Source organism: Pituophis catenifer, unplaced genomic scaffold, assembly GCF_029215685.1.
Source record: "Pituophis catenifer annectens isolate HBS135680 unplaced genomic scaffold, rPitCat1.0.hap2 SCAF_2, whole genome shotgun sequence".
Classification (NCBI taxonomy): Eukaryota; Metazoa; Chordata; class Lepidosauria; order Squamata; family Colubridae; genus Pituophis; species Pituophis catenifer.
This window is the reverse complement of record NW_027256882.1, coordinates 131,665,909-131,678,801: the sequence shown is the minus strand read 5'-3', so window position 1 is coordinate 131,678,801 and position 12,893 is coordinate 131,665,909. Positions and strand designations below refer to the sequence as shown.

Here is a 12,893-nt window from a genome sequence, read left to right as displayed (position 1 = left end):
AAGACAGTGAGAAGGCATTGAGGGGTCTGAACACTTGCCGGGGTGGTAGACCAAGTCCAGGCTGTGCCATCAGAATAGCAGAATGTTTCTAAAACAGTGTTAAAATACCCAGTTAGAATATAGCAATAACACTTAGACTTGTATACCGCTTCCCAGTGCTTTACAGCCCTCTCTAAGCTGTTTACAGACTCAGCATATTGCCCCCCAACAATCTGGGTCCCTCATTTTACCCACCTTGGAAGGATGGAAGGTTGAGTCAACCTTGAGCCGGTGAGACTTGAACTGCCAAACTGTTGGCAACCGGTGATCAGCAGAAGTGGACTGCAGTACTTCATTCTAACCACAGTGCCACCACGGCTCACATATAGAATATAGCCGTGATGGCAAACCTATGGCACGTGTGCCAGAGGTGGCACGCAGAGCCCTTTCTGTGGGCATGCTAGCCATCAGCAACTGTTCTTCTGGTTTCCAGCACACGCATGCACACCGGCCAGTTGGTATTTGCGCGCACCGGAGCACCAGAAGCCCAAAGACCAGCTGGCCAGCTCCAGCACCCACGAAGACCAGCTGGCGGGTGCGCATGCGTGTGCAGGAAACCCAAAGACCAGGTGGCCAGTGCATGTATGCTCATCGGCCAGCTGGTCTTCAGTTTTCTAGTGCTTTGGCGCACGCATGGCTATTCACACACATGCGTTCCAATTTGGGCACTCGGTGCTGAAAAGGTTCACCATCACTGGCATATAGCATGAAAAGCATGGCCCTCCCAAAGAGTTTGGGTGAAGGCATTAAATCTTGGGATGGGAGCATTCTGGAGGAATCTGCTCAATGCAGAAGGGAAGTGTTCAGGTCAGGCTTTTTTTGTCCTGCAGTTTATAGAACCAAAACGTTATCCTTTGTTTACACTCCTTGATTAATAATTCTTAACATGTTTTTATTGTACATTTATCACTATCCAGCAGTAGGTTTGTATGGTATGCTTTTAGCAGTCTTAAAGCATCTTTATATTGGGTTTAGTTTTATTTCAAGGCATCCTTGCCCTGGAATAGTTAGCTTTTAATGCAGAGGTCAGGCACAAAATGAATTTCTGCATCCCGAATTGAATGACAGAATGCAAAGAGTGTGAGAGGAAAGATGGTGTGCCCCATCACATTAGTCATTTTATGGCTGTCTCTCTGCGGACAGTTTTTTTGGGGAGAACAATAATTGCTGCGATTGACTCTTGTGGTAGATTAATTTTTTTTTTTTAACATCCACTCTCTCACCTACTGGAATGACAGTGTTATCATTAATTGATTGTCCAGGTAGCTAATCTTTTTTAGAACCTAAATTAGAATGGAAGATCCGGACCACTCCAGTTGTTAAATTCATTGGAATTTCTGTAACCGCAAGAGTGTCTTTTTAGTAAAAGGAATCCTTGAGAGAGCATCTAAGTGGATTGCAAAGTAGAAGGATGAAATTGGGAGGTGCACAAAACAGAAAATCTTTTCTTTGAAACCTGAACTGATTGTACTACAGAATTTCTGCTGAACTCTTTTGGATTAGCTGCAGCTCAACTGAAAAAAACCCTGGACTCTTGGTTGTTTTAGCAGGTAGCAGAAGCTTTACCTAGCAGGATCTCGGACTGATGTTACAGGGCAAATAGAGTAAGATGGTGGGCATTGGTCCCTCTTCACATGGCTCGTTCACTACCCCACCTCCACCATCTTCTCAAGGTCTTCTTGCCTTCCCAGCTGTTGCTGACATTTCCCAAGGAAACCCCCTCCTCCTCCACCACAGAATTTATTTTCAGAACAAAAATGTTTGAATTGGTTCCTGTGTGCACCGAAACACCAGAAGACCACATGATTTGATTTGGGTTAAACTATTCAAAACCTACTATTTAGTTCCCCGATTGAGTCACCAAGGGAGAGTTTTGTGCAGTGCTGGACGCAGTGAAGATGCCGTACAATAGACTGAAAACTGGATGGGGCAATTAATTGGGAGTGTTTCATTACATGCATAATTCCAAACTCCACCATATCTTGCCGTTTCTTATCTCTCAGAAGTATCATTTCTTTTTGAGAGCTAGAAGGGAGGAGACTCGATGGATTGAGAAGTGTACTGCAGCACCCAGGGCCAGAAGGGATGCTAATGAGATATAATAATAACAGTGCAAGGGCAAGTCCAGGAATTCCCCCTCCCTCTAAGTGGAACCTGGTTATGATACAGCATACAAGAGGGCTGTCTTTTCCACATAGGAAAATATAAGTGTCCTGGTAAGAGCGAGTTTACTCATTGGTGATGCCCATGACTGTAAATCACCAGTTCTACAGTACTTTTGTGTTAATGGAAATTATGCAAAGTGTATGCATTAATGCTCATTTGCATGCTTTGCTTTGATGGCATAGAATATGGAACTCTCTTTCATTCTTTGGAATTATGTCAGAAGTTGTGGGTCAGTGAAAATTTGCAGTACAACTTACCCGTACGCTTCTCCTTGCAGCTAAAATATTCCTGTGATTTGCAATCCATAGAAATGTCATCAGTTCTCTCCAGTTGCAGAAAACGCTTAACTTCCACTGACTAACCGGCTTCAGGAACACCTGCAATTTATTTATAATCTGGGCAGCAATACTTAACTCCTAATATGCTTGATTATATATATTCATTAGAATCTAGCTTTAGTGTGAATACTTTTGCAGTCAATCACTCTTGCCTCCCTTATTCATTTTCAGGCTTCCTTCAAATTAAAGCTTTGATCTTAAACTTTCTTGCCATAAAAGTCAGGCTTGAGAGAGCCAGTTTTTTCCTCCTTTAGCAGAAGAGTAACTATCCTTTGAAAACCCTGCTTAACCCTGACTATTCATAACTGCAGGCTTGTGAAAAGTATCACTCATGAGATTGCTTTTATGTTAATATCAAGTGAAAGATTTTAGCGCTTTGATCAGAACTAGATTGGTCAAGGGGACAAAAAAAGGGACAATGGGCCAAGCTGTTCTTCTATTGGTTTAAACACGTGCCCCTTGCTCTTCTCCCTATTATCGATGCTGTAACAGCTATTTCTACAGCCTGATATTTTTTCCAGCCTGATTTTCTTTTCCTTTAAATTGTGCTTCTCAAGAAGAATTTTTAAATGATAAAGCTAGCAAGCTATTAGCCAATTTATGAAAAACATCTATTAATTTCTGAATTATTGCTGCTGTTATCTTCTACAGACCAGTTGTTTCGGAATATAGGGGTACCACAGATAGTGTCTTCTTCCTCTCTTCCTTTTTCCTAAAGTAAAACATATCTTTTTCCTAAAATAAAACGTATCTTTTATTTTATGTACACTGAGAGCATATGCACCAAGACAAATTCCTTTTATGTCCAATCACATTTAGCCAATAAAAATTCTATTCAGTTTCCATTAACAAATGTGGAATACATAATAGAGGATGATGGTCAAACTGGATTGATTTTAATGTGGAACAGTAAATTATAACTCTGTTCACTTGATGTCTGTAGAGATTCTCAATCATCCAGGACATGGTTGTCCCAAAGGTGCTTTTTTTTCAGGAGGCAACTGGACTTTCTTGTTTTTTCTTTGAAGGCGTTTCACTTTTCATCTAAGAAGGTTCTTCAGCTCTGACAGGATAGTGGGGAATGGAAGGATTTACTGTATTTTTCAGACTATAAGACGCTCTGGACTATAAGACGCACCTAGCTTTTGGAGAGGAAAACAAGAGGAAAAAAATCTGCCTCCCAGCAATTTGCCTCCTTGCAGCAAACAGCCTGGTCAGCTTCACAGCCTGATTTAGCACGAGCAGCTGATTGGCGGTTGGATCAGCCCGTCAACTGTTCCAGGCTGCGGGGATCACCGCCCATCGCCACTGCCACCTATCGCTACCTCTGCAAGCTCCATTTTCGGCCTCTACACATCCCATTTTCGGCCTCCTTTTGGCCCGTTCCAGGTGGTGGGGATTGCCACTGCCTATTTCCGCCGCCTGGAATGGGCCAAAAATGGGGTGCGCGGAGGCTGAAAATGGGGCGTGTGGAGGCCAAAAATGGGGTGCACGGAGGCAGTGATAGGTGGCAGCGGCGATGGGCGGCAACCCTGAGGCCAAAGATAAACCTCCAAGAGCTTCAAGGACCATCTAAAAGGATGCAGATTATCAACTGTCTGCAAGGAAGATAAATCCTTCCATTCCCCACTATCCTGTCAAGCTGAAGAAGCTTCTTGGATGAGAAGTGAAACATCTTCAGAGAAAAAACACGAAAGTCCAATTGCCTCCTCAAAAAAAGCACCTTTGGGTCTGTTCACTTGAGTTAGATGTAAAAGGTTGAGCTAGAAGGTATCATGTGTTTGGCAAGAGAAAACTACCGAATCTTCAGAGAGTTGTTGGGACTAGTTTAAATACTGTTTCTGAGTGCTGCCATATTGATACCATGTTGATCAAGTGATGGAGTCATTAACTATAATTCTGTTCTTCTTCTGTCTTCTTCAGATGTGCACACCCAGCAATACTCCAGCCACACCACCCAATTTCCCAGACGCTCTAGCAATGTTTTCCAAGCTGCGGACTTCAGAGAATCTCCAAAGCAGCAATAGTCCCATTACGTCCATGGCATGTTCTCCTCCAGGGAGCTTCAGCCCTTTCTGGGCCTCTTCGCCTCCCAACCACCAACCTGCCTGGATCCCTCCTTCATCACCCACCAGTCACAATCTCCACCATCATCTCCACCATCAGCAGCCCATGTGGCCTCCTGTGTCTCAGCCAGCGCCCCCCCAGCAGAAAGCCATGGCAGCAATGGATGGCCAGAGATAAGACTTGACGTTTTTGGAATGGGAAAGAAGATGGGGCAAGGGGGGAAGAGGATATGGCAAATCTGAGGCACGGGAAATGGGAGGGGGGGCATTTTTTTTTCTCTGAAGATCGCACTGGAATATTTTATAGTTTTTTTTTTTTAATTGATGAAATGTCATCAGTTATCCCCATGATCCTTTTCTTCTTTTTCTTCTTTTCTTCCCCTATCCGCTCTTCAGGAGAGTTAATAACTGGTCTCTTCTCTTTTTTAAAAAGAAAAAAAAATATATAACTATAATATATAAATATATAAATATATCTAATGTATATATACATCACAAATGAAAGCAACGGAATTGCAAAGATCCAGGTGGTATTCTAAGAACGCTGCTTGGAAAGAGAGGCAGCTGCTTTGAAAACAGGATAAAGGTGCCTCCCTTGAAACATGTAGGTGTGGGGGGGGGGCTCAAAAATCGGGGGCTCTCTTGTTTTTGTTGTCCTCTTCTTTTCCCATTGGTTCCCGGGGATGTGGCAATACCTGTAGCAGCTAGAGGGTTGAGGGGCCTTGGGAAAAGAGTCATTGAAGGAAGCCACGCGTCCAAAATTGTAGCTGCCCTTGTCCTTGTATGAAGAGACCAGGGCTGGAAGAAGTTGCAGCTGAGACATGGGCCTGTCTCAGGCCTGTTCGGCAGAAGATTATCTGCTGAAAGAATCCAGCCTCCCTTCTCCATCAAAGTGGGGGTGATTTTTTGTTGTTAATTTTATGCTGCAGAGGCTGCTCCACAGAGTTTTCCTGTGAGCTACAGGAGAATCTGATAATAAATAAATTAGGGCAAAATGCCTCTGCTGTTAGACACTTTGGGGACTTTCCTCTTCAAACAGCATGTTGAGCTTGGCCCACAACTTTGTGTACACATAAGAAGTCTATTTTTTGCTCTCTCATGTCTCGGACAGGAGTTAATATATGTGCACTCTAACAAAATAATTTTGATAGCCAGCTAGCTCTTTCTCCTTGCAGCAGGCTGGATTTTTCCCCCTTGCTGGTGTTCTCTTCTGCTGTTGTTGTTTTTTTTTCCTTTCTTTTAAGAAGGGGAAAGATGCTCTAAGTTGAGTACAAATTTTTATCTACATTTCCCCATTTTGGCCTATTGAAACTTTCATGATGGCTGCAACAGGTACATCCCAAATCACTAAAACTTGTATCTTACCATGAACTGAAATATCTTCTTGTCCTCCTTCCCTCCCTCCCTCCCTCCTTCCCTCCCTTCTTGGAAAAATTTTCCCCCTTCAACTCTCGGGCTGATTCCCTTTAAAAAGGACAATGTTTAAGCATTGGGGAGGCTCATCCAGAAGGGGAAACAGCTGAAATTTTCAAAGGCATATGCATCACGGAGACACGAGCTATTATAGAAGATGGATCTGTTGAAGGAAGGCTCCCGAACGCTCCCTTCAATCCAGTGGCAGGCTAAGAGTTGAGGTTCTACATTTTTTAGGTTTTAAAATCAGAATCTTGCTTAAACAGGTTGAAGGTTTTTTATTAATTTAAAAATAAAAAAAAACACTTTTTTAATCTGACTGGTCCTTGTTTTTTGTCCTTTCAATTCTTTGTTGCTGGAGACCCTCAACGTAAAAATAGAAGCTGTCTCTTAAATCTCATAATTAAGAATTTATAAGAAGACAACAGGTAACATTGCAACTGCCAGCTGAGTTTGTGCATACAAGCCAATAGTTGTCAGTATTATATTTGCATTCCTTCAGAATTACTGTTACATGGCAGGTTTTTTTTTTTTTTAAAAAAAAATAAACACTTTGATGCCACATTCTTTAGCCAGAACAGTTTAACAGAGCAGTCTGCCCAGGAAGGATCAGGAAGAGCCAACGGTGAATAAACTGAATAACCCAGTAACCTACAGAGAAGGCCAGAGGGAGTGGTGGCACTTTGCCTTTGTTGAGTTGTTGGGTTTTTTTTCTTTTTCTTTTAAAAAGTTTCCTGTGGTTCCACCAGGAAACAATATGTGCTACCTCTAAAGCTGACATAATTCTTTCTCCAGAGTCTCGAATGATATCTTTTAGTGACAGAGAGCTTCCCTTAGCAAGGGATGCAGTGAGTGCCTTAAACTTTCTGAAGTATTAAAAATGAATTTCACCCTTAAAACCAACCTTTCACCCTACCTACATCACCCAAAGAAGAAAGCTGGGTTTGAGAATTTCAGCTTCATCCCTCAGGGAGTATTTTGACTACAATGTAGAGGGACAACATCGATGCATCCATATGTTATCAGTTGTCTACCTCTGATTGAAAGGGATCTTCAGTCTTTTCAGAATAGTGGCATCTCAGCAATTCTGAGAGGGTATGAACGGTGCTGTCAGACCAGCTGCCTTCTTGAGTGTGGCCAATAACAAAATGTCTTTGTAATGGAAAGCATAGCTTTTGAGCTACCATCTCCCCCCATTCTATTTTTTAACAATCCTTGTGGGAATAAGGTGGGGCCCAGAAGCATTGCTGAAAGTGCTGGTTATGCTTGAGGCTGTTGCTTTGCTTTGAGGGTGCCAGCTTCCTGTGCATGATTTTCAATTCAAATGATTTAAACTTTGGTAGAGAAGGGATTTTGGCAAGTGCTGAGGATCTTGTTGGCAGGCTGATTGTTGTCCCCAGGCAGCATGTTGATGTCCAGAGATGATAACGTTAGAATAAGAAGCGAAGAACCAGATTCAGCCATGGAGTTGATCAGCCTAAGTTGAATTTCAGTAGTAATGTTAACATTTTGCCTAATCGCCTTATGTCAGTTGAAAGTTGATTTTGGTGACCTGGATTTAACACAAAAGCCTGACAATATGGTTCTAAGGCCGCAGTAATAGCTGAATGAGCCAGAGCAGAGCCTTGATTCTCAGCTCTGCTGGAGTGTGGCTTGAAATGAATGCTGTCAACAGTCAGCTCATCATGTAAACCAAAGAGGCTGAAAGCTGTAGCTTGTCTAAAATGTGTTTGTAGCCTCTACTGCCCGTGTGCTTCAAATGAAAAATTTTGCCACATAACATGGGGCAGAAGGGTCTGTTTTCTGTAATTGCATGCTTGTTGAACTGGCTTGTTGACTTACATAACTCTGATGTACATTTTACACTTGTTTCTGTAATTCAGTTAGGATTGCGGGCATGGGAGAGTGGGAATGTGCTCAGAGGTAACTTCTTTAATTTATGGTTTGCTTCTCATACCAAGGACCGGGGGTGAAATCCAGCAAGTTCTGACAGGTTCTGGAGAACCAGTAGCGGAAATTTTGAGTAGTTCGGAGAACCAGCAAATACCACCTCTGGCTAGCCCCAGAATGGGGTGGGAATGGAGATTTTGCAATATCCTTCCTCTGCCATGCCCACAGAACTGGTAGAGAAAAATTGTGAATTTCACCCCTGCCAAGGACCATGCTAAACTTACATGGCTTCCCTCCCCCAATAGAGAGTTCTGATTGTGCAAACTTCAGATCTTCTGCCTAGAGTCCAGCCAGCAGGGTGTTATAAGCAATTAGATTGAGCTGAATAACCCCATTTCTTCCCTCCCCCCCCCCCCCCAAAAAAAAATACAACATGTTTCAAATTGCAACAGAAACTTCAGTGGGCATAAAATGTGACAGCAAGGAAACCAACCGGCATTTGTTACCATAATACAGAGCTTTGGACTGCTGATGTCCATATATTTTTAAAGAAGATGTTTCCTTATTCTACTCACAAAGGAGATTCGGGATGATTCTTTGTGTCCAGGTTCAAGAAGCAGCTGATAAATTACAAGGCAACACAGTGTGTAAACAAGAGTTAACTGGGCAGCTGTTGCTAATGGACTGCTTATTGCTCTTTGAAAGCATCAGTGAGCAGCTGTGGCAAAAGGTATTTTGGGAAGGAAAGAAGAACTGGCTGGTTGTATTGTATTATAAGACGTTTGGCTTCTGTCTGTTATACCCTTGGACGGCTTTGTTGTACTTTGTCTAGGGGTAAAATGACAAGGAGGGTTTTAGTCATCCAGGCTTACGCTGTAGAAATAAACCAAATTTTCCTTTGAAAAAATAGAAATATTTGTAACTACGTAAGATTGAAAGACTTTTTCAAGAATGTACATATATTGATGGGGCTTGTGTTAAACGGATACAATATAAAGTGCCTCTATTTAGGATGTGATATGTGGCATATCCCATTGTATGCACCACTCTGCATTTAGCTGCATCCTTCTTCCCTTTAAATTTATTTGATGTATTGTGGCTATTGGGCATTTCCAGACCACTTTACGTTATTTGAGGCTTTTTCTATCTATTGTCTTTTTCTATTTTTTTTTTACTTCAATGTTCTCTGAAGCCTGCTAATTTCTACCATCTAATTCTCTCTCCCTGTCTCTTGCATTTGAATTACTGTTAGAATAAGGTGCTACTGCATCTAAATGGTAATATTATGGCTTTCTCTGCACATCTTGCTTCAAGTATGCGTGTGTGTGTGAGAGAGAGACAGGCAGAAAATCTTCCTTACTGTAATATCCAGTGTCATAATTATGATGTTGTGGATGGGGAATTCATTGCTAAGAACAATGTCCTGGAGCTTCAAGTTTGAAATTCTAATTCAGCCGTTTAGAAGTATCAGGCTGTTAAAATATTTCAGTAAGGTGCGTTGCAAGGCATTTATTTAGAATTAGATTTCTAAATAGAAATCAGATTTTTTTTTATTTTTTTTTAAAAAACGTCTCCAGAAACTTCAACTTCAAAATCAAATTGATTGCCAAGTGCTTGGCATCTGTGCTTAGAACTATGAGAGAATAGGTTGGCTAAGTAGGTAGATTTGATGGTTAAAGGTCAAAATAAGTGAATGTGTGATAAATATTTATGGAATGGATCCTGCAAGGACAAAATGTTTGGGCCTATGTGGTTCACAGGTAGTCCTTGATTTGCAACAGTTCCATTTACTGACCAAAGTTACAATGGAACTGAAAAAAGTGACATGACTATTTTTCACGCTTGTGACCATAGGGAGGATCCCTATTGTCATGTGATCAAAATTTGCCCACCAATTGGCAACTGGTTTGTATTTATGACGGCTGCAGTGTCTTGGGGCTACATGGTCACCTTTTGTGACCTTCTGACAAGCAAAGTCAATGGGGAAGCCAGATTCATTTAACAACCTGGTTACTAACTTAACTGCAGTGATTCACTTAACTATGGCAAAAAGTGATAAAGTAGGGCAAAACTCACTTAACAAATGTTTCACTTAGCAACAGAAATTTTGGGTTCAATTGTGGTCGTAAGTCAAGGACTACTTTTGTTTTTCAAAACAGTGGACGGTTTCTATTCATCAAGGCAAAGTGGGCAGAGCCCCCTTGCTTTGGATAACACCAAATCAAAGTTTACATTTATCATTTGTGAAGAAAAGCCATCGCTTCCTTGGTTCAACGAAACAACTGATTTGTTGAAGAATGGAAAACTACTGTTACTGTTTACACTTGTAAATTCAGACATTTTGTGCAGATATTGTGCAACTGGAAAGAAATTAGTAGGGAGAACAAAGTGCTTTCGTGTTTTAAATAAGTCAGAAGTGGCATTCCTCAAGAGTTAGTCATGGGCCCATATTAGGAAATACTTTAGTAGTAACCTGGGTAATGACGGTAGGAGCCTTTTAATTAAGCTTGCTGATGGCGCCACAGTCACCTGCATTGTCAATACAGATAGGGATCAGGCCTAAATGCAGCTTGACCTGGCTGACGTTATGAGCTGAAATAAGGGCTTAAAAAGAGTACAGTCATGATCGAAATCGTGTGCTAGGAGTGACTCAATTTTTTTTATAATAACTTTATTGGATTTTTAAATAAGAAAGATTAAACACTAATATTTAAGATGAAGGAAGGAAGGAAGGAAAGAATGAACAATGCCAAAAGTACGGGGGTGGGGGGGTGGGAAGAGAAATAAAATTTTCTGTCTTTGTTCTACAATGGTTATAGGAATAAATTTAAAAGAAACTATAGTTACAATATAACTCATTTTTTCTATTATTCTAATTGTCAAACCCATTTGTCATAATTTCTTTTTTTTCCCCTGTTTCGTGCAAGTCCAAAGGGGGTTTCCAATAGGCATTAAACTTAATTAGTGTTTTTTCTCTAATCAAGGCTATCTGTTGAGCCATCTTTGCAAGTTCCATCCACCTTCACCATACACTCTTGGGATTGGCTTGCATCTTTTAGAAAAGAAAAAAAAATTCCTTGTGGTGACAATGCTCCAAACCACAAAGACTTCCTAGCCTTCTAAATATCTTGCCCCTTGATGAAGTAGGATTTTGAGTCTGAAAAATAAGTCCGCCGTTCTCCTCTGGGACCTCTTCAGGTGGCTTTTGGCAAACAGATTATTACTGTGACCACCACCATTTTGTTCTAACTTGCAATAGGAACAGCTTACAAGTGGTTGTAAGAGGCATGATCAATGTTTTCAACATTCAAAAGCTGTGTATCGGCCTTGTGTTTATTTTTCTCTCGTTGGTACTTCTGGGGCACACCGCAATTGGTGGGAGTCTTGCTGTCCCTATAAGAGCAGGAGTTGACATAATGTTATGAAACCTTGGCTGGATATTTGTTCAAAACCTTGTATCCAAAGGTACGGTGAAGAGGGCTGGAGGAGGCAGCGGGGGGAGAAGCTGAAATGTAAGCTAGCATCTTGGCTAGGCTTTGGAAACAAGTCTGAAAATAGCCTTACAGAATGTCAACCAATAGGAAGCTGAAGAAGTGCAAAAAGCAGCACCCAATGGCTTCAAGGATGGCACTTGGTAACACTTTCAGCGATCATTACATGCTATCTCATCTCTGGCACTTCAGAAACCTGGTCCCAGTTGGCTGGCGTGGTCCAAGAACTTGGAATCACCGCTGTTTGATAGTTGTTTGGCAGGTGCTGCCGTCTGTGCCCTTATAAGGAAGCCTTTCATCTGTTGCATAAGCCCTGATTGAAGCCTACCACAAGGTTGTTTCTACTCCTCCTGCTATGTGGTGTAGATTCTAGGAAACATGGATCAAGTTCCTTACAAGAAAGAAGGTTTCCTGGATTTCAGTTTATGTTGCAGTCCATATTGTGACAGATTCTACGAAAGTTCATTCGGAGCGTAAGATTTTCACTTCCCAGTAGCAGGCCTTCCTCCTTGTCTTGAGACTTGTTTTTGTTAGCATAAGGGTCAGGATGACCCAGTCACATTTTTTCCCCCTCATGCTACGGTTGCTGTTCGCTTTGATTTATATTTCCTTAAACCTTTTCTTTCAATGTATACTTGCTATATTTTAATTTTTAAAAGGACAGTGGGAAAAATAAACATAAAAACGAGAGCTACATCTTGTTGATAAAAACAGATACGTATAGAGACCTTGCTACTGATACGATCAGTGTACCCCATTTTTATAGGAAGTGGATTGTGGGGAGGGATTAAAACAGCTCTGTCCTAAGCATTTAGCTACTTCCATATACCACAATGCAGGCATTATCAGGAATACATTTATGACAGGCTTTATATTTGATATGGAGTGGCCATAAAGGTTCTGAATACTGTGTACACAAAACAGCTGAGCGTATGGTCATTGTCTCAATGTGTATTCCAATCCTTTCCTTGGGACAACCTTCGTTTGCATTGGATATGGATGCTTCAGAGACACAGATTTGTTTTAAGATCCAATCAGGGTTGTGTCCTCCTCCCCTGCATACTACATTGACTTTCTTCAGATTTAGTTCACACATGCAGATTTATCCTGGGCAACTTTGCATGTGATGTATGAGTCATTGGAGATCAAACACCGTGGGTATCATCACTGTCTCCTCAAACACCGTCTTGCACGCACATTAAGCTGTGAGTCACAGACAAATCAAGTTACCTGCCGAATATGCATGTAACCATCCCTTTGATTAATTCAACCTAAAGAGCTGATTTTTTTTTAAAGATACATTTTGATTGCTCAGAATTATCAGGCAACTGTCTCTACATAGTCACAACTGACACAATTTAACAGATGACACTCTGTAGGCTTTCCTTTATACAATGCCTACTTTTTTTTTTTTGCTCCTTTCATGTCTAGTATTATGATAACTAGCAGATTCATGATTGAGTTAACCACTGGCCAAGTCCCCTGTTCCA

General features: G+C 41.4%; 1 protein-coding gene across 1 annotated transcript in view; it reads left to right on the top strand.

Annotated features, from left to right (window-relative positions):
- The window catches only part of UBALD2 (UBA like domain containing 2), a 31,681-nt gene extending 25,340 nt beyond the window's left edge, over window positions 1–6,341 (top strand). The window contains exon 3 of the mRNA XM_070937551.1: window positions 4,467–6,341. Within this exon, the coding sequence (XP_070793652.1) occupies window positions 4,467–4,787 (321 nt within the window). The 3' untranslated portion in view covers window positions 4,788–6,341. The remainder of the gene's footprint in view (window positions 1–4,466) is intronic.
- The last annotated feature ends 6,552 nt before the right edge of the window (window positions 6,342–12,893 follow it).